Source organism: Myotis nattereri (genome assembly GCF_964212035.1).
Source record: "Myotis nattereri genome assembly, chromosome: 13".
NCBI classification, from domain to species: Eukaryota; Metazoa; Chordata; class Mammalia; order Chiroptera; family Vespertilionidae; genus Myotis; species Myotis nattereri.
Window position 1 is genome coordinate 21,099,227 of NC_138088.1, and position 27,504 is coordinate 21,126,730.

At 39.8% G+C, this 27,504-nt stretch overlaps 1 protein-coding gene across 1 annotated transcript in view; it reads right to left on the reverse strand.

The window, feature by feature from the left end:
- CCAR1 (cell division cycle and apoptosis regulator 1) overlaps nt 1-27,504 on the reverse strand; it is a 60,300-nt gene that overhangs the window by 26,888 nt on the left and 5,908 nt on the right. Inside the window, exons 3-12 of the mRNA XM_081105013.1 lie at nt 23,956-24,128; nt 23,509-23,553; nt 19,622-19,756; nt 15,562-16,005; nt 13,421-13,453; nt 9,299-9,492; nt 8,015-8,129; nt 7,713-7,905; nt 3,737-3,866; nt 3,127-3,288 (exon numbers count right to left, since the gene is read on the reverse strand). Of these exons, the coding sequence (XP_080961139.1) occupies nt 3,127-3,288; nt 3,737-3,866; nt 7,713-7,905; nt 8,015-8,129; nt 9,299-9,492; nt 13,421-13,453; nt 15,562-16,005; nt 19,622-19,756; nt 23,509-23,553; nt 23,956-24,128 (1,624 nt within the window). The remainder of the gene's footprint in view (nt 1-3,126; nt 3,289-3,736; nt 3,867-7,712; nt 7,906-8,014; nt 8,130-9,298; nt 9,493-13,420; nt 13,454-15,561; nt 16,006-19,621; nt 19,757-23,508; nt 23,554-23,955; nt 24,129-27,504) is intronic.

Here is a 27,504-nt window from a genome sequence, read left to right on the forward strand (position 1 = left end):
AGCAAAATCCAAATCTTTTTTGGATTATCCACACTTCATACCTCTCAGTATTAATGATTAAGATCCATACCTGATTGCTCATTATGTAAAGAGAGGGTAAGATTCTGGCCTTTTAAACCTGGCATACTGATTTTTTTTAAAGGTTCATTTCCTTTTTCCTAAGAAGCAAAGCTTTTAAGGGAGAGAAACTAAAAGGTAAATCAATCTGATAAAAAGCCAAGAGATTTCTGTTAAAAGCATAATGAAAAGTGGAAAATGCAATTTGTAAGATGAAAAGATAACTATACTGTCTTTTAAAGGACAATTAAAACAAGGGTATAAAATGTGAATTAATATATAGGTATGTCTTTTTATTTAAAGCCTAAAAATAAAAAGTATAGAATTATAAACTTGTCAGTTATGATTACTGATATAATTATACTTTATTTGGATAAAATTCTATTGTAAAAATGTATAAAACAGGTATGTGAGTTTTGTTTTTGTTGTTTTGAAAGAAGTGCTGCAAACAGAAAGTATGTGTAATAGCTTCCTAGTTTCCCATCACTAGAATTTTTGATGTTGTATCCTACCCCATAGGAGTAAAATCTATAAAACAAGAGATAAAAAATACAAATAAATCATTTCTTGGCATACAGTCTCTTATAATCATATTACTATAAGAAAATCAGGATTTCCAATAATTATAAGAAGAGGTATGAGAACGTTAAAAATCATTTATATTTGTAATGGTTTCATTTGATATTATGGGAATTTACTTCAAAGTGGTGAAGTGAAACTCTGAATGTCTAACTTGAAAGGAGATAACTGTTAAATTTACATCCTTGGTATCAACTCTCTAGAATAGCATTCTAAGCTGGGAAAAGATGAGTTTAAAGTAGAGCTGCTTGCCCCGGCCAGCGTGGCTCAGGAGGGTCTCAGGTTTGATTCCCCGTCAAAGGCACATACCTGGGTTGCAGGTCTGACCCCCAACCCCGGTCAGCGCGCATGTGGGAGGCAACCAATTGATGTGTCTCTGTCACACGGATATTTCTTTCTCTCTCTAAAAAAGAAAAAAAATCAACGTAAAAATATCCTCGCTCCTTGGGTGAGGATTTGAAAAAAAGTAGAGCTGCTCTATTTAATATCTTTGGGACTGGAGATAGTTTTGGTTCCAAAAACTTTTTCTCAACTATACAGACTATATATTTTAAGTATATAAGTAAACAGGGATAACAAGAAAACTAGTATAAATTAAGAGTAGTTGCCGAAACCGGTTTGGCTCAGTGGATAGAGCGTCGGCCTGCGGACTGAAGGGTCCCAGGTTCGATTCCAGTCAAGGGCATGTACCTGGGTCGCGGGCACATCCCCGGTAGGAGATGTGCAGGAGGCAGCTGATCGATGTTTCTTTCTAATCGATGTTTCTGACTATCTCTCTCCCTTCCTCTCTGTGAAAAATCAATAAAATATATCTTAAAAAAAAGAAAAGAGTAGTTGCACCCGGCTGGTGTCGCTCAGTGGTTGAGTGTTGACCCAGGAACCAAGAGGTAGGTCCTGGGTTTGATTCCAGATCAGGGCACATGCCTGGATTGGGGGCTTGACCCCAGTAGGAGGCATGCAGAAGGTGGCCGATCGATGTTTCTCTCTCATCAATGCTTCTATCTCTCTATCCCTCTCCCTTCCCCTCTCTCAAATCAATAAAAAAATATTTAATTAAAAAGTTAGCTGAAACCGGTTTGGCTCAGTGGATAGAGCGTCGGCCTGCGGACTGAAGGGTCCCGGGTTCGATTCCGGTCAAGGGCATGTACCTGGGTTGCGGGCATATCCCCAGTGGGAGATGTGCAGGAGGCAGCTGATCAATGTTTCTCTCTCATCGATGTTTCTAACTATCTCTCTCCCTTCCTCTCTGTAAAAAATCAATAAAATATATTTAAAAAAAAAAAAAAGTTAAAAAAAAAGTAATTGCTGACTTGATCACAAGCAAGAGTAAATGAAAACCAACTACATAACAATTAAGCAAAGTCACCAAGCAAAAAATGTTGGCAATGAGTAGCATAAATAAAATACACTGGTTTACTCAATCTAGAACTGAATATAGAGAAATTTTAATGTTTGATAGCCCAATATTATGAATATTAATTATAACACTTTGTTGAAATGCAGCAATACTCTCTTAGGACACTGAAATGCAGTTATTTGTTCCTATGTGAAACTGCTTTAAATGCTGCTTGTAATGATTTATTTTTAATCTGTCAATTTGTTTTTTTCTGTCTGTTATTTCTTCTTATACATAACTGCCAGTCCCAGGGCCTCCAGATAATTCTTCCTTTCCCTTAGAGTAAATTAGTCATTTACCAATTTCCCTTTTTATGAATTACAACTTTGCAGCCATTACTGAGTATCTACAAATGACACACACTGTTGCTTTAGATACATGAACTCACAATTCTTGCTAGTTGATATAATTTCCTCTTTGCATGTGAAGTTCAAAAATTCTTTGTTTTAAATTGATTTATGAGAGAGAGAGAAAGAGAGAGAAAAAGAAATATCAATTTTCTTGTGCCACTTATTATGCATTCACTAGTTGATTCTTGTATATGACCGACCAGAGATTGAACCCACAACCTTGGTGTATTGGTACGATGCTCTAACCAACTGAGCAACCCAGCAGGGCTTCAAAAATTCTTAGTAACTTGCCCATTATTTCTGATTCCAAAGACTGAAAAATGTTTTTTTTTAAACATATAGACATGTGTGCATATTTTTATTATACTGTATTACCACAGCTAACTTGAAATATTTAATCCATTCCTGTATTATTTATCAGACACAATGGACTATGCATAAACTTAATAAAGTTATCAATAAATCTGGATCTTAAATGACTCTATCTTTAACGAATAACTTCATCACAGAGTGGCTGCCTTTTTCAATAGCTGACATCTCTAATGAGTGTATGAAAATAATGTAATCCTGGCAAAGAACTAAACTGCTACTTCAAATTGCATTTCTCCTCTAGTATAAATTAAAATTATTAAGTATAAAGAAATGAAAGTTGAGAGAAAAATATATCTGTATATAACACATTCTACTAAGCTACACAAAATTACAAAACTAATAATTTCATAAGAAGTGGGGAAAATGACTTACCAATCTAAAGAAAACTTTGAAAACTGAACTGTGTAACGTGGGACAACACGGCGAACTCTCCGAGGCGATCGTTCTCTCTCTCTTCGAGGAGATCTCTCCCGGGAACGTTTTCTCTGAGGAGATCTTTCTCTGGATCTGCGTCTATCTCTCTCCCTTTCACGACTTAAAAAACAACAACAAAATTTTCTAAAATTAATAATCTTTCTAGCATTATCTAAGAACTCCTTCATGAAATAAGTTAATGTAAGATTTTACAGTATACTTTTAAAAATAATTTTTATGAAATGTGGTAAAATATATACAACATAAACTTAATCATTTCAATCAGTTTTTTAGTGGCATTAAGTGCATCACATTATGCAACCATCATCCCCATCTAAAAACATACCTTCAGCCCTGTCGATGTGCTCAGTGGTTGAGAATTGACCTAAGAACCAGGAAATCACGGTTCATTCCTGGTCAGAGCACATGCCCAGATTGCAGGTTAGATCCCCAGTAGGGGGTGTGCAGGAGGCAGCTGATCAATGATTCTCATCATTGATATTTCTATCTCTCTTTCCCTCTCCCTTCCTCTCTGGAATCAATAAAAAATATATATTTAAAAACATACCTTCGATCATCTTTTCTGTTAGGCACTTGATCCCCTCTGTCATTCCTTCCTGAAAATCTGGATGGTGGATCTAACCTTCGTGCTGGTTGTGGCTGTGAAACTATACGAACAGGAGGCTGCAATAAGCCAGCTTTAAAAGATACAGGAAACAAACAAACAAACATTTTTACTTAAACGAAGTTCAAAAGCATTACCTGGTTAAATTTTATAGACAGAAAACGTTGGCTAATATTTTAGGCTCTCTGACCCATGAATGGTGGAGACCGTTTTGTATATTTGGGTAATTTTTTTACAACCCTTTAACAACGCAAAAACCATTTTTAGTTCAGGGACAACACTAAACCAGGCTGTGGACCAAATCCAAGGGATATAGTTTGCCAACCCTTGATCTTCTGACATTAAACCAAAGACTGCTAAACAATAAGATATTCACAGGGTGTCAAAGTATCATCCAGAGATTATCTACACAGAGAAAAAACACCTCTTATAATACAAAGATTCATGGCCACCACTTTGATCATGTAATCAAATGTAGCATCGATAATAGTGGAAGTATCTGACACCATGTGCCTCTTAGTATGATGCAATATAAAGTACAAAACATTGCCAAATGATCTTGCCAAATGCCTTTAGACTTAACCTAGAGTTTATAGTTTATATGGTAGTGGATAGAGGAATAAGGTAAAAATATCACAAGGAATCAAGACAAATCCAGAATATAACATTCCAAAAGAATTTACAAATCAACTGGCCTAATTTCTTAAAAAAACCAAGGTAATAAAATAAAAAAGAGAAAGTAGCTATTCTAAAATAAAAAAACACTAAAGAAACATAACCAAATATAATGCATGAAACTTGGCTTTCTGTTTAGGAAACAAAAAAACAACCTTAGAAGACATTTGGGCCCTGGCTGGTTTGGCTCAGTGGATAGAGCATTGCCCTTTGGACTGAAGGGTCCCGGGTTCGATTCCAGTCAAGGACACATGCCCGGGTTGTGGGCTTGATCCCCAGTAGGGAGTGTGTAGAGGCAGCCGATCAATGATTCTCTCTCATCATTGATGTTTCTATCTCTTCTCTCTCTGTACCTTCTCTCTGAAATCAATAAAAATATATTTTTTTTAAAAAGGACATTTGGGAGACAACTGAAGAGATCTGAATATAAACAGGGTATTTAAATGCTTTCTCTTAGAGGTGATAATAGATTGTGGTAATACAGGAAAACTCTCTTTTAGGAAGGACATGCTTAAATATATGGGAGTGAAATGTCATAGTGTCTGGTAATTACTTCAAACATTTAAGCTAATAACATGTGTATTTGTTAATTTATGCAGACAAAACACTTCGATAAAATGTGAACTGTTCAGGGTTGAAAGTATTACAAGTAATCATTATACTGTTCTTTCAACATTTTTATATACATGAAAATTTTTCATGAAGATTTGGGAGAGAAAAATAGCCAGCTAACTTATGAATATTGCTTATGTTAAGTAATACTATATCAGCTAAAGATCAATGGGCTGGTATTATTGAAGGAATCCCTTGCCAATGCAGATTTCCCTACCATTCTGCCAAGTGAACCCTAGCACAGTCCACTGATCCCTTCTCTCTCTTCTACTGCTCTTTTTTTTTTAAAATATTTTATTGATTTTTTACAGAGAGGAAGAGAGAGAGAGAGAATTAGAAACATCGATGAGAGAGAAACATCGATCAGCTGCCTCCTGCACCCTCCAAACTGGGGATGTGCCCACAACCAAGGTACATGCCCTTGACTGGAATCGAACCTGGGACCCTTGAGTCTGCAGGCCGATGCTCTATCCACTGAGCCAAAGCGGTTAGGGCTCTTCTACTGCTCTTATTGCTCCTCTCAAGCACCTACCAAACTCAAGAGATACATCACCACCAGAAACACTGCTTTCTTGAGCCCTTCCACAGAAGCCATATCTCTTTTTGAGAGAGTAACGGGGGAAAATGGTATTCAAGTCCTACTCACAACTGAAAACAAATCCTCTAAGGAAAAAAAGATGAGAGGGAAAAAATAAGAAATTATAGGACTAAAGATCAGATACAGGGAAGAACTAAGTAGTCTGGAAACAGCCTGGCATTACCTAGTAAGTTTAACATACACAAACCCTCCGACCCAGCAATTTCACCAGAAGATATACGCTCTATGGAAACCTGTGCACATTGCCTCACACATGTATGCGTTCACAGCAGCAGCTTCAGAAACCAAAAACTAGAAACAACAAATGTTTACCAAAGAACAGACCAACTAACTGTATATTATTCATACTATGGAATATTATGAAATAAGGAAAATGAAGACATTAGAGCAGCTGTGGGCAAACTACGGCCCGCGGGCCGGATTCGGCCCGTTTGAAATGAATACAACTAAAATAAAAAAAGACCGTACCCTTTTATGTAATGATGTTAACTTTGAATTTATATTAGTTCACACAAACACTCTCCATCCATGCTTTTGTTCCGGCCCTCTGGTCCAGTTTAAGAACCCATTGTGGCCCTCGAGTCAAAAAGTTTGCCCACCCCTACATTAGAGCCACACAGAATAGTATGAAAAACTTTAAAAACATAATATTGAACAAAAAAATTTGTACACAAAAGATTATATAAATAGAATCACAAATTATGTAAAAAACAAAACTAAATTGTATTCTGAGGATATATACTTAGAGGGTAAAACTATTAAAAAAGAGTTAACTAGCCCTGACCGGTTTGGCTCAGTGGATAGAGTGTCGGCCTGTGGACTGAAAGGTCCCAGGTTCGATTCCGGTCAAGGGCATGTACCTAGGTTGCGTGCACATCCTCAGTGGGGGGTGTGCAGGAGGCAGCTGGTCGATGTTTCTCTCTCATCGATGTTTCTAACTCTCTATTTCTCTCCCTTCCTCTCTGTAAAAAAATCAATAAAATATATTTAAAAAAAAGAGTTAACTAGCAATGTTGTATTTTTTTGCCCAATTAGTGATTTACACGGGTGTTCACTAATAATGTTATACCGTTTCATCACTTTAAGTGTATCATAATTTACAATGAAAGAGAAAGTGCCGCCATTACATTTTTTAAAAATACCAATTAAACAGGCTTCTATTAACCCAAGGCTATAATTTTAAACATTGTTTAAAAATCCCAGAGTTTCAAATAATCAATATGCAAAGGAAAATTTAAAACACAGCTCATTTTTTTGATGCACTATGGTTCAATGAGGAACTTAAAGTGCTATCACCAGACCCTACATGTACATAAAATGTTATATTTATAAGAAATAAGTCTCAAAAACATTTACTTCAGTTACAGATAAGACACCAAAATGGGGACAGAGGACTCAGTTTAAGTTAGCAAAGAGCACGTCTTTCGATAAGAACAATCAAACAAAAAAGTTTCCAAATAGCTATAAAAGTACAAGTGGCTTAGCCCTGACCGGGTAGCTCAGTTGCTTGCAGCCTTATCCCGTAGACCAAAAAGGTTGCTCGTTCAATCCCTGGCCCAGAAGGGGAAGAGTTGATGTTTCTGTTTCTCTCTCTCTCTCTCACTCTCTCTCTCTCTCAAAAATTAATAAAAATATATCCTTGGGTCCGCTGGTGTGGCTCAGTTGTTGAGCGCAGTCCTACAAACCAGGAGGTCACTGTGTGATTCCTGGTCAGGACACGTGCCTGGGTTGCGGGCTCAATCCCCAGTGTAGGGAATGCAGAAGGCAGCCAACCTATGATTCTCTCTCATCACTAATGTTTCTATCTCTCGCTCCCTCTCCTTCCTCTCTAAAATCAATAAAAATATATTAAAAAAACAAAACATATCCTTGGGTGAGGATTAAAAAAAATAAAGAAGTGGTCTACACAGAATACTTAACTTTCAAGTATTTTGGAAGTCCCTGTTTTTTTGTAATTAGAAGTATACTCTTACTATTTTAACAATTATGTATTAGTCTGAAACATGAAAAACAAAGATACATTGCATATAATACCTTTCTGCTGTGGCTGCTGTAATAGAGGCTGTGGTTGAGTCTGCAACAGTGGTGTAATAGAAGCTGCTGAAATCTGTGCCTGTAGCAGGGACTGAGGCTGGGGCTGAGCCTGAACACCAAATGTTGTCTGTGGTGCAATTGGCTGAAGTACAGCAGGAGGAGTCTTCAGTAAAGGTTGGGTTTGGGACTGATTCTTAACAAAAATAAACAAATAAACTTTTAAAATATGAAAGAAAAATCTTTATAAATCAGACAACTCAGTGACCAAGTTTCTACAATAGCTAACTCAATATTTCATATACCTGATTTGGTAGTGTTTGAATTCTTTGTGCATTCCATTTAAATGGCATATTAGGATTATATGTAGCTTCAACCAAAACTCTGTCACCCACTTGAGGGGTTTTCCCTTTGACAGCACTGGAAAAAAAAAAGTAAAAGCACATTTAAAAGAGTTTTCTCCAAAAGAGATTTACAAATTTGGTATTTTAAAGTACATTATTTCAAAAGCAAGGAAAGAAAAAGAAAAGGGGGGAAAAAAGTAAAGTGTATCTAACCCCAATATAGTCAACAAAAAATAAAACAACCAGCCAGTGTAGTTCAATGGTTGAGCTCATCAACCTATGAATCAGTTCAGTTCGATTCCCAGTCAGGACACATGCCCAGGTTGCAGGTTCGATCCCCAGTGTGGGGCGTGCAGGAGGTAGTCTATCAATGATTCTCTCTCATCACTGATATTTCTATTTTGCTCCCTCTCCCTTCCTCTCTGAAATCAATAAAAATATGTGTTTAAAAAAAACATGTTTTTAGTATGTAGGTAATCCTCATACTTTGGGCTTTGGAGAGATAAGAGAAAGGCATGTAAAATTTGCTTTGGGCTTTGGAAAGATGAGAGAAAGGCATATAAAATGGAAAAATAGGAGACCCACTTTCAAAAAAATCATATAGTAAGGTCATTAGAAATATATTTGAAATAGCTAAGGAAATTCACTAACAAAATACTATTTTGGATATGTTAGTTCACCACTCAATCCTATTAATATTTTAATCTTAAAATGTTTTTAGTACCCTGGCTAGGTAGCATCATCCTGATATGCTGAGGTTGTGTGTTCGATCAGCAGTCAGGGCATATACAAGAGTCAACCAATGAATGCATAAATAAGTGGAACAACAATCGGTTTCTTTCTTTCTCTTTCCTTTCCTCTCTAAAATCAATTTTTAAAAATTTTATAAAAAGAATGTTTTTAGTTTATACATCACTAGATATGTCAAACAGAAGATAAATTTTAAAAGGCATGTGAATATTTCAAACCCTAATTTCATTGTATTTCTAAACATGAAAAATTAGAAATAACTCACTCCTACAAAATGTTTATAAAAAATTCACATTACTAGTTCATTTAATAACCAAATTATAAATTCAGTCACATTCTCCATTAAAAAAGGTCATGGGTACAAGTATGACAAGCTGAATAATTAAAACATAAAATTATAGCTAAACCACAATCCTTTGCACAATAAAGCAGGTACTATCGATATACATAATGTTAAATACAAAAAGGCATCTGCCAACACCTAACAAAGTTTACCTAAGCTGAAAGAATACATCTTCATCCACAAACCCAAATGTATCGTGTAGTTTTGTGACTACTCCTGTAAAAACACGCTGTTTCTGAGGTTGGGTTTGTTGCTGACTGGATCTTGGTGTTGGATATGATACAGTTATCTGTGCTGCAGGCTGAGGCGTAGACAGGCTAAGACTTGTAGGCAGTGCAACAGCTGGCTATAAAACAAAATCAAAATCAAATTAAGGTAGTGATATGAAATAGTCTACAAATTCTCTAAAAATCGATTTTAAAAATCGAAAACAATAAAAAATAGTCTAGAAATTAAAAATAACTCAAAATGCTAAAAATAATTTATTTGAAGTTAGAAAAATACACCTGTACACCTTGAAGATAAGAATCAAGTTTAAAAAATAGGTCATTTGAGGAAAAAGATACTGTAGTACAATGAGTTTAAAGAGCAGTGCTTAACCTGGCTGGTATGGCTCAGTGGTTGAGCGTTGTCGGATTTGCAAGCTTGATCCCCAATGGGGAGCATATAGGAGGCAGCCAATAAATGATTCTCTTGCATCATTGATGTTCCTCTCTCTCTCTCCCTCTCTGAAATCAATTAAATACACACACACACACACACACACACACACACACACACATATATATTTTCAAAGTGCTTATTTTAGTTTTCTCTTAAAAATTCAAAATCCATACTGGCATCATAAAGACTCAGGAAAGTCCTATATAAGTGAATTAAGTCATAGAAAGGCCAATATGTATGATCTCATGTGGAGAGAGGCTACAATGCTTGGACAGGTTATGGTCCAAACCTGTGGTCCCACGTGGCTAAGTGATATAAACTGCAGGAGGTACAGCAAGTAAACAAAGCTTGATCGGGTGCATGTAACTGAGTAAGATTCAAAACCCACAAGAACTTTGTAAACATCTTGACCACGCCCTTACTTTGCCTCGTGGAATCTATACTAATAAAAGGGCAATATGCTAATTAGACCAGGAGACCTTCCGGACAAAGCCATGGTGGCAGGGCCAAGGCAAAGGCAGTTAGGGGTGATCAGGCCAGGAGGGGAGGGCAGTTGGGGGCGAGCAGGCCGGCAGGGGGGCGGGCAGGAGGGGGCTATCAGGCTGGCGGGGGTGGGGGGCGGGCAGTTGGGGGTGAGCAGGCTGTTGGGGGGCCTAATTGGGGACAATCAGGCCGGCAGGGTGGGGAGCAGATGGGGGCAAGCAGGCCAGCAAGCAGAGTGGTTAGGGGTGATCAGGCAGGCAGGCAGGCAGGTGAGTGGTTAGGAGCCAGTGTTCCCAGATTGCGAGAGGGATGTCTGACTGCCAGTTTAGGCCCAATCCCACAGGGGCCTAAACCGGCAGTTGGACATCCCCTGAGGGGTCCCAGATTGGAGAGGGTGCAGGCCGGGCTGAGGACACCCACCTCCCCCGTGCACGAATTGTGCACAGGGCCACTAGTCTGGCTATAAAATAAAGACTCGGCTTGCAGGCTGTGGCGCTGTCTCTCCATCAGAGAAGGCAATGTCCCACCCAGCCCCAGCTTTCTTCTCTTGTCTGTCTTTTCTTAATCCTTCACCGCTCCCTCTCAGGCTCACTGTGCTGGTGCAGCACAATCTCACTCATGTGAAATTAATAAACACACACAAAGATCTCAAAGAATCAGAACCAAATGGTGGCTGCCAGACGAGTGTAGGGGAAATAGGCGAAGGTGGTCAAAAAGTACAATATTCCAGTTACAAGATAAATAAGTTCTGGGGATATAATGTACAGCATGATGACTATAGTTAATAAAACTATAGTATATTTGAAAGTTGCTAAGAGAGATCTTAAGTTCTCATCAAAAGAAAAAAAATGTATAACTATGTGAAAATAATTATTTAATCAAATTTATTTTGGTAATAATCATTTTACTATATATATATATATATATATATATATATATAAAATCATATTGTACCTTTAAACGAATACAATGTTATATGTCAATTACATCTTAATAAAACAAGGAAAAAATAAAAATGTTAACACTTGCATTGGTCTTTTCCGGCACTATCAAGCATGACTAACAACACATTGATTAAAATGTCTGCATAGAAATAGAAATAATATCAAAATAAAGGAGCAATCATCTGATTCTTCAAGGCAAATCATGGGATTTGTTTTACACCTACTCAATAAAGATAGTTTCCAAGTTCAAAAATTTTTTTAAAAAAGCAGCCCTGGCCCACTTGGCTCAGTGGATACAGTGTCAGCCTGCAGATTGAAGGGTCCCAGGTTCGATTCCGGCCAAGGGCATATGCCTGGGTTGCAGGCTTGATCCCCAGTGGGGGGGGCGTGCAGGAGGCATCCAATCAATGATTCTCTCTCATCATTGATGTTTCTATCTCTCCTTCTCCCTTCCTCTCTGAAATCAATAAAGAAATATATTAAAAATAAAAAAAAATAAAAAAGCAAAGTCCTATATTCGTACAGTAAAAGAACTCAGCATTTCTTTTTTTTTTTTTTTTAAATATATTTTATTGATTTTTTACAGAGAGGAAGGGAGAGGGATAGAGAGTTAGAAACATCGATGAGAGAGAAACATCGGCCAGCTGCCTTCTGCATATCCCCCACTGGGGATGTGCCCGCAACCAAGGTACATGCCCTTGACCGGAACCAAACCCGGGAACCTTTCAGTCCGCAGGCCGACGCTCTATCCACTGAACCAAACCGGTTAGGGCGAACTCAGCATTTCTTAAACTATGATCACAAAATTATTTTCTTATGAAATTTCTTTAACATTCTAACACACTAATGGTTTATGGGCAGACTTTGGGAAATGTTATTCTACGAAAAGACAAAATTTTACAGCTTTTCTACTTAATTTGGAAATTCTACTATTAGAGATTGAAAATATGAAACATGTTAGATTTTACTTCTTTAATAATAACAACAAAGTTTGAGGTTGATTGCCCATTTGAAGTGTACTTTAAAAAAAACAACTAACAGCCAAAACCGGTTTGGCTCAGTGGATAGAGCGTCGGCCTGGGGACTGGAAGGTCCCAGGTTCGATTCCGGTCAAGGGCATGTACCTGGGTTGCGGGCACATCCCCAGTAGGAGATGTGCAGGAGGCAGCTGATCGATGTTTCTCTCTCATCGATGTTTCTAACTCTCTATCTCTCTCCCTTCCTCTCTGTAAAAAATCAATAAAATATGTTAAAAAAAAAAACAAAAAAAAAACAACTAACAGGTTCAAGACTAAAAAGGTATAAAAGGTTATACAGTAAAGAGCTCCTCTCCTACTCCTATTCCTCAGCTGCTCATTTCCCTAACCATGGGTGCAATAAATATTAGAGATTCTGCTTTCTTTTGAACAGTTGCACAGTATTTCACTCTAAGTACATACCAGGGGTCAGTGAACTATGGCCCATGGAACGATATTCAGCACAGGACACAGGTTATTTTTGTACATACAAGCCAAGGATAGTTTTTACACTTTATAAGGGTTATAAAAAAGAAAAATGAAATGCAAGAGATTTTCAGTGACCCATAAAGCATAAAGTAAACATTACATATCCAAAGTTCAAAACCTTAAATTAATTTTTTAAAAAATTGATTTCAGAGAAGGAGATAGAAACATCAATGATGAGAGAGAATGATTGATCAACTGCCTCTTGCATGCCCCCTACAGGGGTAGAACCCACAATCGGAGCATGTGCCTTGACATAGTTTTCAACCATGACCTCCTGGTTCATAGATCAAAGCACAATCACTGAGCAACAATGGCTTGGCCGAAAACGTTTTAATGTTACTAAAAACTAGGTTGATAATGTAAATAGTTACTTCACCTTTAAGGTCAACCTTAAAAAGATATGTAATGTGTACAAAAATTTCCTAAAAATATTCGTACAAAGAAAATACAAATGCCAGTATCAGTATTAAGTTTAAAATAAGGCCTTATACTAGTATTTATTCAAACTAGATCACAACTCAATCTGCAATCAAAAGCTATATTAAAAAACATACTTTTCATTTTTATTTAGCATAGTGCTAACCTAGTATGTGAATCCAAAAAATATTCATTTTTCAACCCCGTTAGAAAAACTTTGCTCTATTCTTCATTCAGATATCCAAAAGAAAGTCAAACTAACCTGTGTTAAAAGGGTCTGCTGAGGTTGCTGCAACTGAAAAAAGAAAACACAAAAACAGGAAAGAAAAAAGAAAAGGGTCAATCAAAATTGTCTCATATATGCTTTCTTCATTTAAGAAAAAATTCCTATTATATGGCTACTTCTAATTGAGAAATATGTAAAAAGTAACAGGTCATTAGGTATAAAGTTTCCTACAGATACTTCCAACAACTGCAGATCTGATATACTATAACTCACTCACTCAAAAAAAGTAAGAAATTCATCTTTTATTATTTTATAAGAATAACACCCACAGAAAACCTCCCTAAGTCCCTATTGGGGAAGATTTCTAGTTATGTCATGTGTTAATTACCATGTTACAGAAATTATTCAGTGGAACAGGAGGTCCCTCGGGGGTGAGGACGACAGAGTCCAACGCGCTGGGGCACTTGCATGCACGACTCCGGAGACCAGGTTCAGAGACACACATCTAAGTTTATTGAGGAAGTACAGCCGTATATAAAGGGGTAAGCAGCCAATGCAATAGGGACACGCTTGCTATGTTATCCAATGGGCGTGAGGGTCGGGGCTAAGAGTAGGTGGCTCTTGGAGATCTGTCAGGCGGGCGTTACCACTTCCTGGTGTGCCAAGGAAGCATGTATGCTGGAGTGTGCTCACAGCGTTGCTTCAGCCGCAGCACTGAGATAAATCTCTTGAGCTCTTCCCACATCTCCCCCTTCCCTTTTAATAAGCACCTGCTGGATGTGGATAACCATAGTTTGCTGTGCATCTATTCTTTGGATCATGGAGTAAAAGCAACGAAACAAGCAGAATGCAAGGAGGCCTCCTGCTGCTAGGACGGCCCATACGAATATGTTTGCAGGATTTAACCAGGAGGTTAGCCGGCTGAGGGCATCACTTAAGAAACTAAACTCAATGGGTTTCACTCAGGTATTGTTGATTCTTAGGATTCCTCGCTGGAGCTGATAGGTGCTGTTTAGGAATGCCTGGCTGAAAGGACCTTTAAGGAGATTTGCTAATTTTTTGCACTCCCAGGAGGCATTCCTCACTGGACTGGGCATTACACAGATGGCAGCATATCTTATACACATTAGGTGTGTGATATTTGCAATAAATTATCGAGGCCGTCTTGGATTAAATCTATTTGTTGTTGTAAATTGAGTAACGCTCCCCGTATCTATTGGTTTATTGTTGCTTGTGTAACAAAGGCTTGGGCCGTGACCTCTGATAGGGAGTTTAGACTCTGCGCTGTCAATCCTTCCTGGGCTAGGGAAGTGATTCCTGTGGCCATACCTGCTATAGCGGCTAGTATGGCAGAGATTATTAGTATCACTAGTCCCACAGCCCTTTTTTCTATTTTCTGGAATTCTTTATGGATTATTAGTTCAGCCTGCCCGTCCCAGTCGCTGACTTCTACTGGAACCCAGAGTAGCGAGGGGGTGCGCATGGCTAGAGCGTAGGCATTGTTTGGATTCCAGCAATTAGATAGTACACAAGATTGCTGGGTACAAGTAAAAGCGCTACAATTGCTTTGTAAGAAAAAGAAGGGGGGGTCTCACACAGGGCCAGTAACTAAAACTATGAGTGGCATTGGGGTTGATTGTGATGTTCTCCCATCTACTTGCCGGCTTTTTCCAGGTACCGTTATACAGGCGGGCCCTTTTTAGGCCAGTGAAGGCTCTTTGATCAATACACGCATTGGGCCCGCATAAATCCCACCGCCCGAATTGGGAGCGCAAGCTTCGTATGGGGTCTCTTAGTGCAAATGGTGTCATTCCCTTTCTTAACCATCTCCCCCAAATTCCCAGGGTGTCCGTCTGCGTGTCAGGTTGGGAGGCGCGGAGGCATTCGACCCAGGGGATGCTCATGGAAGGGAGGAGTACGGGGGGCGACTCCTCCGAGAGGAAAAGGTAAGGGCAGAGGGGTACTATGGAGGGGCTGGTGGAGACCCTGGTCCAGCTCGATAAGGCCAAGGGAAAGGTTGCATTAAGTCCCAGCATAACCCCCTTTGTACAGAAGTGGTTAGTACAGTAAAAGTCCCAGGTTTCATAAGGTGCTAGGTATATCCACCCTTGTCCCAGGGTAGTCCCATTATCTAGAGTCCACTTAAGGAGGTTAGGGCTACTGATATTAGCCCATACCGTCCCGTTGCATGGCGATGAGACCGGTTCCGCACCGTCACAGGGTAAGCCCACAGAGCAGTTAGACACTTGAACGGGGAATTGTAGGCTGTCGGCACTGACAGGCATGAGCACCCCTGGATGAGGTATGGCTGCCCATACATGTTGTGCTCGCGCCTGAGAGTTCGCTGTTATGATGGCACACATTAATAGGAATAATGTTCCTGCTGATGGATTGCCTTCTGGTGCCATGCGTGCAGCTTGGTCCTGTAGATTCTTGATGTCTCCCCAGGTAATGTTGTGGGCCCGTCGGTGTCTTGGTCGTCTCCGCCGCCGGGGCTGGTTGTCCTCTATGGTCAGGCCCTCCCTTTCCTCTACCGGGGGTGATGGTGATCTATGGCTCATCGCTGGTGGTGCAGGGTTTGATGTTACGGGCAGGAATCCACGAGTGATTTTTCTCACCTTCTGGAAAAATACAAGCAAACCCTCTCCCTTGAGTTAAGAGCGGGTCGGGGCCCTTCCAAGCCCCGGTTAGTGGATCTCTCCACCAGACCAAAGGGAGAGACCTCCCCAATGTTTGAAAATGGGAGGAAGACCGTCGGGGTCAAAATGAAAATAACTGAGGGTTATGAGAGCCTGTAATAGTTGCTATTGAGGTGTTAATCTTTGGTCTATCTCCCCCATCCCCCCTTTTTCTTTAATAAGCTGGATTTTTGACTCTTTATTTTGTCTTTCTATTATGGCTTGCCCTTGTAGGTTGTATGGTATAAACCTCGCTAGTGTAGCAGGGGCCATTATCTGTTTTAATTTCCCAGGGGAAGCCTAATGTTAAAAATGCCCCATTGAGGGTTGCTATTATGTGGTGAGTCTTTTCACCTGTGTGAGCTTGAGCATAAATGGCTGCAGAGCAAGAGTCAATGATTACATGTACATATTTGAGCCTACTGAAGCTGGAAATATGGGTCACATCTGCTTGCATTGGGTTGGAGCCCCCGGGGGTTGACCCCTCGTGGCTGGAGGGGGCCTAAAGGCAATAGGGGGCCGCAGGTTTTGCACGCCCGTATGAGATGCTTGCAGCCAGAGAGGGTTAAATGAGGAAATAGCTTGTGCAAGCTAGCTGCCTCTATCTCTGGATTGTTTTTCCTCTTGTCTTCATGGCTAGAGCATTCCTGATAATTCCTCTCTGTTGCAGGAACCCACATGGTCTTGGAGTTGTTTTCTGAAAATATACATATTCTTGACCAAAGGTTAATAAAGAAAACTTTACTTGGGGTTCTATTTATTTTAGCTTAAATGAATTTCCTTTGGCTTATTTTGACACCACGTATGTTTTAATGGGTGTCTTGCTGTTAGCATTACAAATGAAAAAATTTTTCTAGATGTAAATTAGTTACAGGATATTTTTCCTTACATGGTATTTTTCCACTATCCCCTTTTTGTTAAATTTAATTATTAGGAGACTTTTTGGAAAATTTATAATGCAGTCTAGATAACTTTAAATTTTAATTTTTTACAAAAAAATATGACTGCTTTAGGTTCATTGCATGTTAAGCAATTTTTCCATGAAATGTAAATTTTGGTTAATACTTCTCGAGCCAATTTTAATTAATCTGAAAAGTTGATTACTATTTTACTGTCAAATTTAATACTCTAACAACAATCTTAGTTTACACTGTAAATATTAGTGGAAAGGATTATTTTGCATCCTTGAGAAGGCCCTGAGCATTCCTGGTGTTAGGCTGGATTTAGATATAGGGTAGCTACTGTTAGCCAAGTCTCTGTTTTCTGGGTACCGATTTTGGCTGGGCATGGAAATTGGGAAGCAGCCATGGGGGCAGGAGACCTCCCTCAGAAGGGGCGAGTGTTCAAGCCCCTGCATAATTGGGGGGGAGGGGGGGATGAGGATCTGTGCCCCATCTCTGTTGGCCCCCAAGTTCTCTCCTGAAGCCCCTCTGCAACTGTGCCTGTCTTAGGTCATTCCTCCCAAGGAATCTTACCCGTCTCTGGCTAACCAGCCATCCTCCGGTGCCAAGCAGGGTGATGTGAGGTTTAGTTCTGTCTCCTTGGTAGCCTATGTCCCTATGGCCTACACGACTAGTAACTGCCTTGGGATCCCCTCGCCTGCTGGCGGGGCCCCGGCATTGAACATGGGGAACCCAAGTTTCTTCTCCAGAGGGCCCAGCTCATGCCATTGGGCAAGAGATAGATCCATGGTACCAGCCACTATGAGGCTTCAACCTCAGAATGAACAGAGAGCTCAGGCAATAGCCGTGGGCAATTGGAAGAGGGACCCCATTGGCAAAAAGGGCAAGAGAGGTTAATATAGAATGCTCAAGTGCCTTCCCAGGGGGCCTTTCACACAGTGGAAGGGATTAAATCCTTTCATGTCCTTATTAAATTGCTGCCAAACATTTAAAGAATTAGTTTGTAAGCTTGTTTGGAATAAATGTATAATATGCTGTTGTAAAATATTAAAAATTATTAATGAGCTTTTGTTATTTTAAATTATATCTTAAAATTCTGCTGTATTTTAAGAAATATTAAACAAAATAACTTGTTTTGCCCTTTCTTAGAGGCAAAAATCTAAAATATATACTTATTAACTTTTATTTGATAAAGCTTTCCATGTGATTTCAAGTATATTAAATTGGCTTTATTAAAAATCCTTTAAGAAGAGAGAATAAACTATTGAAAACATTTCAGGGCCAATGAAATGTCACAAAGTTATTCCTTGGTTATAATTTTGAAATCTAATTTGAAGGACCATTAAATATATATGTGTATATATGATTTAAAGATTATATACTTTTTGTAATTATTAAGAGATATCAATTAAATTAAAACTGATCTTTGTATATAAAAATTTTGGTTGTGATTATAAAATTAAGTCTCTTTTTAATCAGACCAATGAGTAACATATTTTGAATTCCGAATTTTTCAGAGAAAGCACAAGATTTTCTTAAAAATAAATTTATATACTTTAGGCATTTAGTTACCACAATTATAATTTTTCCTAATTTAATTTAACTAGAACTTTAAACTCTTAGCTGGCAAGTTAAATATTCAGCAATTCTTTAGATTAATAAGAGCAGGTGCTTCCTTCCTTATGTAATTTTAAGTATACTGTATTAGTCTAATTTAGTATCAGAAGGGTTAAAGAGAAGAAAACAGGACAGAAAAATTTGTTTTGCTTAGTAGCAGCTTGCAGCCTTGAGTCCAGCATAGTTCAGGTAAGTAAAAATTAACAAAGAACTCTCTCCCTGCCAACGGCCTTTTTCTTTTTTTTCTGTATTAACCATTTGGATATTGGGGATATTGTTGCAGATCCGGTGGCATTTGCTGCAGCTGTGGGGTTAACATTCACAGGAAAGAGTCCAGGGGTCTCTAGCCCTAAAGACGTCTTTGCTCTATCTCTCTGGCTACACATGGATTGATATATCCCCATCCATGGATTATCATCCATGTCCCCCACAAAAGGATTACCTGGGGGCTGCTAGGCAGTTAAACTTTTTATTTGCTTTGCGAGGGGAACGGGGGAGTGACTCTGGCAGGAAGCCTCCTGGTGAGACTCCCCTGCTTTTGCCTCACTAGAGGTTTTTTCTGTCTCAGTTTCAGTTTTCCTCGAGCTTTGAGAAACTACTTTTGGCTTGTAGAAAATGGCCCAGGGATCTGTGGGGTCAGAGGGCTCTGGAGGGGAATAGGGAGGCAGAAGGTCTTCTGTTCCCCTGCCCGCACCAACGGTAGCGGAGAGAGCCTCCAGTGTGGGAAGTGCAGGCTCGGCGGGGCCCCACTTAGGCAGGCTAAGATTGCTAAAATAGCAGGTGTGAGAGAAAGCGGAAAAACCTTTCCCTCATGGACTTCTGCTGATCTTTTCCTCTGTAATGCTTTCTCCCATGTACTGGGATCCCAAATGGGGACTTCTAGCAACCAAGGGTTAAATGTTATTAGGACATCCCAGAGCTTTTGTAGCTCCTTTTCAGTTACTTTTGCTCGCCTACTCTGTAACAGCGCATGAAGCGCGCGAGCCTGAGGGGCTCGGCTGAGGGGGGAAGGTTTCCCATCGTTACAGAGGGTCACTCACCCGTCCCGATGTGCCGGGGTCCCAGTTTGAGGCGCCAGATGGAACAGGGGGTCCATCGGGAGTGAGGACGACGGAGCCCAATGGGCTGGGGCGCTTGCATTCACGACTCCGGAGACCAGGTTCAGAGACACACATCTAAGTTTATTGAGGAAGTACAGCCGTATATAAAGGGATAAGCAGCCAATGCAATAGGGACACGCTTGCTATGTTATCCAATGGGCGTGAGGGTCAGGGCTAAGAGTAGGTGGCTCTTGGAGATCTGTCAGGCGGGCGTTGCCACTTCCTGGTGTGCCAAGGAAGCATGTATGCTGGAGTGTGCTCACAGCATTGCTTCAGCCTCAGCACTGAGATAAATCTCTTGAGCTCTGCCCACAATTCAGTATCATCAATATGCTAGTTGTATCAAAATATCACTGGCTATCCAATTCATACATTCATACATATGCCCCTAAAATGAGAAGCACTCCTGATGGTCTGATTTGCCACTGCATGGGAATTATAAAAGACAACACAGTCTGACATAATTTTTCAGCAATAGCTAAGTATAGTATTACCAAAAAGTAGAAGGAATTGGTATAAAGGGGGAATTTTTATTTTTAAAGAATTACATTATTTTTTTTACTATATTTCTTCATTGATTTCAGAGAAGAAGGGAGAGGGAGAGAGATAGAAACATCAATGATGAGAAAGAATCATTGATCGGCTGCCTCCTGCACACCCCCTACTGGGGATCGAGCCCACAACTCAGGCATGTGCCCTTGGCTGGAATCGAACCTGGGACCCTTCAGTTTGCAGGCCAACACACTATCCACTGAGCCAAACTGGCTAGGGCTAAAGGGGGAAATTTTAAAACTCTGGAATAGAAACTTGACTTAAGCTAGGCTAAAAGAACATCATATATGAAGTTCTAATTCAAAACACTCAGTTTACATGGAATCATCATGTATTATAGGTTAAATTTAGCAAATTACTATTTTCCTCTAAGTCAAAAATCAATGATATTCTGTTATCCTATATAATAAAAGGTTAATATGCAAATTGTCACCTTGAGAGTTTGACCACCCAGGAGTTCAACCACTCGTTATGACATGCGCTGACCACCAGGGGGCAGCATGGAACAAAGGCAGGCCCCAGCTGGCAGCTGGGGGAAGGAAGACCCCGATCGCTGGCCAGGCCTAGGGACCCTACCCATACATGAATTTTGTGCACTAGGCCTGTAGTTCTTCAATAAGGAAATTTGTAGGGTATTCTTGGTTTTGTTTTTTAAAGAATACTCAATGACTGAGTGGTTCACTTGGTTGGAGGGTTATCCCATGCACCAAAATGGTTGCAGGTTCTATTCCTGGTTAGGGCAAATGCTTGGGATTCAGGTCCAATACCTGGTTGGGACCCGTACAGGAGGCAATGAATAGATGTTTCTCAGATCAATGTTTCTCTCTCTCTCACTTGCTCTAAAAATTGATAAAAATATATCCTTGGGTGAGGATTAAAAAAATAGTAAGAGTTTTTTAATTTTTTAGGGATCAGATAGGGAGAAAAGATAAATGTTCATTTTTGTTTACAAAGGTGTAATCTATTAAATTGTTGTAGTTAAAGATAGTTTAAGAGAGAAAAAAGTTCCTTATATCTATAAATAAGAACTTAGAGGTTTCAAACAAAAAGGCTATAAAAATTTTGTTTTTTCATCAGTTCATTCGGTCCCATCAAATTCTTTTTCTGTTTAGTGTTTTTATTGATTTCAGAGAGGAAGGGAGATAGATAGAAACATCATATGATGAATCATTAATTGGCTGCCTCCTGCACGTCCCCTACTGGGGAACGAGCCAGCTACCCAGGCATGTGCTCTTGACCGGAACCGAACCCAGGACCCTTCAGTCCACAGGCCGATGCTCTATCCACTGAGCCAAACTGGCTAGAGCCCATCTAATTCTTGTTCTGTTTGATCTTGGGTTGGTGCTTTTATGAACCCATCAGCTTCTCCATTAGTTCTAGAAATCCCTACTCAGTCCAGTGGTATAATCCTAAAATTATTTAACACATTGTTTGCGGGTAGTTTTTATTGTGCGCTAACAGGTGGCGCGGGCCATTTTTGCTAATTTTGTGCGCAAATGGCAACGTTCAGTAAAATTACAATAATTTTAGTTTATGTATTTATACGTTACCCGCATTCTACTGCTAGTCTATAAAAAACGTATTAATATGTGTCCCACACTCTACTACACTGGTAGAACGTATAAATACGTAAAACGTATAAATACATTTCCCACATACAATGTGTTAAGCAATGTCATTAGAAATATATACTCCAAAGTGCCTGTCATAATCCTCTCCACGAGTCTCTGAAGCAGTTCTTTGTTGAAGATGAAGTACTTCAGCTGACTGAAAGAGCTTTCAGGAAAGCCTCAAAGTAAAACAGTAACCTTGCTGGCTTTATTAGAGGTCCAGATATCTCAGCAATAGGCTTCTAAGTTAAGAAAACTTGCCTTTAAATTCATTCATCTGGACAGAAGAAAAAATTTTTATTAAAAAAAAAGTAATGCCTTTTTAAAAAAAATATTTTTATTGATTTCAGAGAGGAAAGGAGAGATAGAAACATCAACAATGAGGGAATCATTGATCAGCTGCCTCCTGCACACCCCCTACTGGGGTTCGAGTCCGCAACCTGGGCATGTACTAGAATGTGCCCCGACCAGGAATCGAACTGTGACCACCTAGTTTGATGGGTCAATGCTCAACCACTGAGCCACGCCAGCCGGACAGTAATACCTTTTTTTCAGTCAAAATAATTTTGAGTATTGGTATTCTCATATGGTTCAACCTAACACATAATCTTTAGTAATATATTTCATTAACAGTACTGAAATAAGTCTAAGGGTGTTTTGAAAACAAGACAGCCAGCTTTAACATCAAGCTCTTGTCAATTTTTGGAAGTTTAAAGCAATTATTTGTGGTATATTGTAATCTTCAGAGAAAATGCAATGCTCCTGAAACCCCAAAGGACTTAAGCCAAGGATAAAACTGGGGCATGGATCTAGCAATGAGAGCTTACAGACTGAGAAGCCTGTTTCTCCATAGTGGCTTTAGATCCAAGTTTTTGGTCCCCCTCTCTTGTATCCTCTTATTCTTTCCTGAAGCTTTTTAAAGGCACTGAAAAGGAATGAAGACTACCTCTTAACCCTGGAAAAGTCTAGAATGGGTGCTTAGTCTAGAACATATCTAGATTTCTGCAGGGAAAATGCTTTTCCTTGACAAGCTTCTTTCTTAGCTCTTCCTACATCACAGATATGAGACCTTGAGAAACACAATTAGAGTATAAGCCTAGGGAAAAGGGACCAAAGAAACTTGCTTTTAGTCGGGAGTTTTCAAATTGGGAGTAGGATGGGAACTACAAGAGTAGGTTTCCTCCCATTTTCAACAGCTCTATTTTAGTATTTTGTGTATTGGATTTCAGTATACAATATCATTGGTAAGAAAAGGAGAGGTTGTGTTGTTTTAAAAAATAAAGGGTGAAAGCCAGTGTCTATCTAGGGTTTAGGTTTCATATGGGAAAAAAATTTTCATTTTCACATGTAACCTAGTACAGCACAGTAGGACTACAGGCTCCAGACAGGAGTATTGGGGACTCAAAAACAGAGTGATTCTTTCTAGATTACCCTCTGCATGCTTTCTTAGAAACCTGTGGCAAACACTGGCTGCTAGTTAAAGATCTGGGTTTTCAGGACCTCTCTCCTATCTTTCTTTTCCTTGAAGACATTCCTTTTTTACATACCCCAAAAGAATTCAAATCACACATTAAGGTAGCTGACAGGAAATAAATTGTATATGAATTAAATTTGAAAAAAACACTTTTAAAAAATCAGTTTTTAACATGAAAGATGTGAACTAACCTGTTGCTGCACACTATACAAGGCCTGCTGAGGTTGTGAATATTGCTGAGGGAAAAAGATTTTTTAAAGAAAAATATGCATATTAGTTTTATTCATTGTCAAAAAGCAATATAAATACAAGCATATAAATATATAAGCAGAATTATACTAAAATTTTCTGGAACAGCTCAGTGTCATCCAAAATAAACAAAATAGTGATTATACTCTGGGATCCAACAAGAACTGAATTTTGTTCAAATAATTAAGATCTCTGAACTGCCCAATTTAAGAGTTTGTCTATGCAACTATACTCGAATGTCCTAGGCATATGTAATTTTTATCTCCAGAAAAAACAAAGCATAATAAGAACCCACAACCGTTCATTCTTTAAAAAGTGAAGGTGCCTACCCTTGTTACACAGATTTGATAGTTTTCTATGTCACATATCAAAACCTATTAGAGATTCACCTGTTGCAATGCAGCTGCTGCAGCTGCGGCTTGTTGCTGCAATGCTGCAGTTTGAGTTAACTGATAGTTTGCTGGGGTTTGCGTGGTAAGGCCTGCTGCCGCCAATGCAGTTTGCTGTGTATAAATGGTAGGAGATGCTCCAAGGAGTGATGGCTGCTGAACACCCAATGCAGCTAAAATGAGATTAAAAGGGGTGGGGGGAAGGGATCAAGATTATTTGGGTCCTTTCCAGGAATTTTCCATGACAGTTATGCATTATGGTCTGCCATGGTTTAATAAAAACACAGAGAAAAATTTTCAGTAATGCTTGTTGAATTTAACTGATTAATGTACCATACCATATCCCAATGACTTTATATTAAATGTTCATGTAATGATAGATATAAGAAAACATTCATCTACAAAATTAAACTACAGAATGAACCTAACCAACCTTACCTAAACCAAGAGGCTAAAAGTATTCACAAAAAGTATTTTAAAAAAAAAGAAAAACCATATTGCTTGGAGGAGAGAGGGGGGAAGTATTTTAGGAAGAGCAAAAAAAAAGTTATTTTACAATAAAATTCCTGTTTTATCTTGAAGCAGACGATAATAATTTACTAAGGGCAATGTTGCTGAAAGTGATCCATCCATAATACTTCTTATTGGACAGAATATTCACTTACCTTTACTTTGCATTAAAAAAAATGTAAAACTGAAAACAGACAAAAGCAACACTTTAAAAGCACAAACATTTTTAATTATAGTGCACTACTGTACTGAGCAATGAGAGCTAAAATTAACCACATAGTGACTAAAAATGAATATTTATGTAAGTCAAATAATTGGGTGGAGGGCTCATAATGACAGGTTTAGGTACTTAATGTTCAACGGATGCTTAGACAGGGCTAAAAGCTGAAGAGAACACAAGAAAGACTTTTCTTGATGCTTTTATGCAATTCCATTAAATGCAAAAAAGCAATCTATTAAAAATTACAGTCTAGCACTGCACTTCACCAAACTGTATCTCCTGAAACAATAACTAGCTTGCCAAGACATTAAAGTTTGACAAAAAGGGGTCCAAGTTTTAAAAAATATAAGAAACAGTGGCCCTGCCCTGGCCAGTTTGGCTCAGTGGATAGAGCATTGGCCCATGGACTGAAGGGTCCCAGGTTCGATTCCGGCCAACGGCACATGCCCAGGTTGTGGGCTTGATCCCCAGTAGGGGGCGTACAGGAGGCAGTTGATCAATGATTCCCTCACATCATTGATGTTTCTATCTCTCTCTCCCTTCCTCTCTGAAGTCAATAAAAAGATATATTTTAAAAAAAAGAAAAGAAAAGAAAATGAAAACGGTGGCCCTGGCTGGTTTGGCTTGGTGGATAGGGTGTCAGCTGTGTACTGAAGGGTCCCAGGTTTGCTTCCGGTCAAGGGCACATGCCTGGGGTTGTGGGGCTTGATCCCCGGTGAGGGGTGTGCAAGGAGCAGCCAATCAATAATTCTCTCTCAACATTGATGTTTCTATGTCTTTCCCTCTCCCTTCCTCTCTGAAATCAATAAAAACATGTTGCCCTGACTGGTTTGGCTCAGTGGATAGAGCGCTGGCGTGCGGACTGAAAGGTCCCAGGTTCAATTCCGGTCAAGGGCATGCACCTTGGTTGCGGGCACATCCCTAGTAGGGGGTGTGCAGGAGGCAGCTGATCGATGTTTCTCTCTCATTGATTCTTCTAACTCTCTATCCCTCTCCCTTCCTCTCTGTAAAAAATCAATAAAATATATTTTTAAAATATATATAATAAAATAAAAACATGTTAAAATGTTAAAAAACAAACCAACAATAAATTAAGCACATATTTTTACTTCAGAATTTCTTAGAACTTTTAATATGCCACCAAAAATTATAAAGCTCAAAGATATTACCATAAAAGCAGTATTTGCTCATGGAACACTCCCTTTTCCATCTTGCTTGCATCAAGAATACCTTGAAAAATTGCTGCTCTGCAGCTATTAGTTAATAATCCTATAGAAAGATTATTCTTTATAGGAACAGAATAGAGAACACTAATGAACTAACTAAAGTACCTACTCTACAATATCCCAGAAAATCTTTAGGAGTGTGATATTCACCATCAATCAGTTGTTTAAGAGTACAGAGTAGAGAGAGAAACCAAGATGGCGGCATAGGTAAACACCGGAAATTGCTGCCTCCCACAACCACTTCAAAAATACAATGAAAAGACAAAATGGACATCATCCAGAACCACAGGAAGGCTGGCTGAGTGGAAATTCTACAACTAGAAGGAAAGAGAAAAGCACACTGAGACTCAGAGGAGGTGCGGAAGTAAAGTGCAGAGGTTCGGAGGCGCATGCGGCATGGGCTGGCGACTGAGGACAGGGCTGTCTTTTTGAATCGGGAGGGAGTCACAAGCCCCTGACGGCTCTGAACTCCAGTTCTGGGTGAGTCTCTGGGGACCCAGACTCATACAGGGAGAAACTGGACTGTCTGGCAGAAGGCAGAACTCGGAACTTGAGGGTGGCTTTCTCTCAAAGGTGCTTGCAGCGATTACCGAGATGCGGGGCCCCTTAGGGCAGGGCTGAGGATCAACCATAGCTGCTTGCTCCACCCTGTTGATTCCCTGAGACCCCGCCCCACCCAAGCGGTGGCAGAGGCTTTTGCATATGAATGCCCTGGCCCTTTGCAATCTGACAATTACCTAACAAACTGCAGCTGGACCAGACAGACACAGAACTTCCAAGAGAAGGGCCAAGGCCCCACAGCAGCTTGCATTGCTTCACAACTGGGCCTCATTTGGGCACCTCCAAACCCCAAATACGGAAGGGGAATCTGCAGATCTCTTCGTAGCTCCTGCTGGGTAGCCTCAGGCAAAAGCTAAATTAGCACCTCCTTAGATCGAAGAGCCAGTGTACCCAGTGGTCAGAGTGGGACCATCCAATTACAACTCCTCAGATCCATAAGGGACACGCTCAGGGGGCAGACTCAGTGAGCACCAAAGCCCCACTGAAGCCAAGTCTTGCCCCAGAAGGGTGTCTTCAGCACAGAAGTTCTCCCACCGTAGACACAGCTGACTCTCACAGCCAATTGGCCTGGAGGTCAATTCCTCCCAGTGATACCTACAACAATCAAGGCTTAACTACAACAAGACTGTGCACAAAGCCCACAAAGGGGTGCACCAAGAGTGTCCACTTCAGGTAATTGGGGAGGCTGAGCCACTGGGCCCTATAGGACACCTAGCACACAAAGTCACTCTACCAACACAGGGAAGCATAAAAAATGCGGAGACAGCCGAAACCGGTTTGGCTCAGTGGATAGAGCGTCGGCCTGCAGACTGAAAGGTCCCAGGTTCGATTCCGGTCAAGGGCATGTACCTGGGTTGCGGGCACATCCCCAGTGGGAGATGTGCAGGAGGCAGCTGATCGATGTTTCTCTCTCATCGATGTTTCTAACTTTCTATCCCTCTCCCTTCCTCTCCGTAAAAAATCAATAAAATATATTTTAGAAAAATAAAATAAAAATACATATATTTTATTGATCTCAAAGAGAGGAAGGGA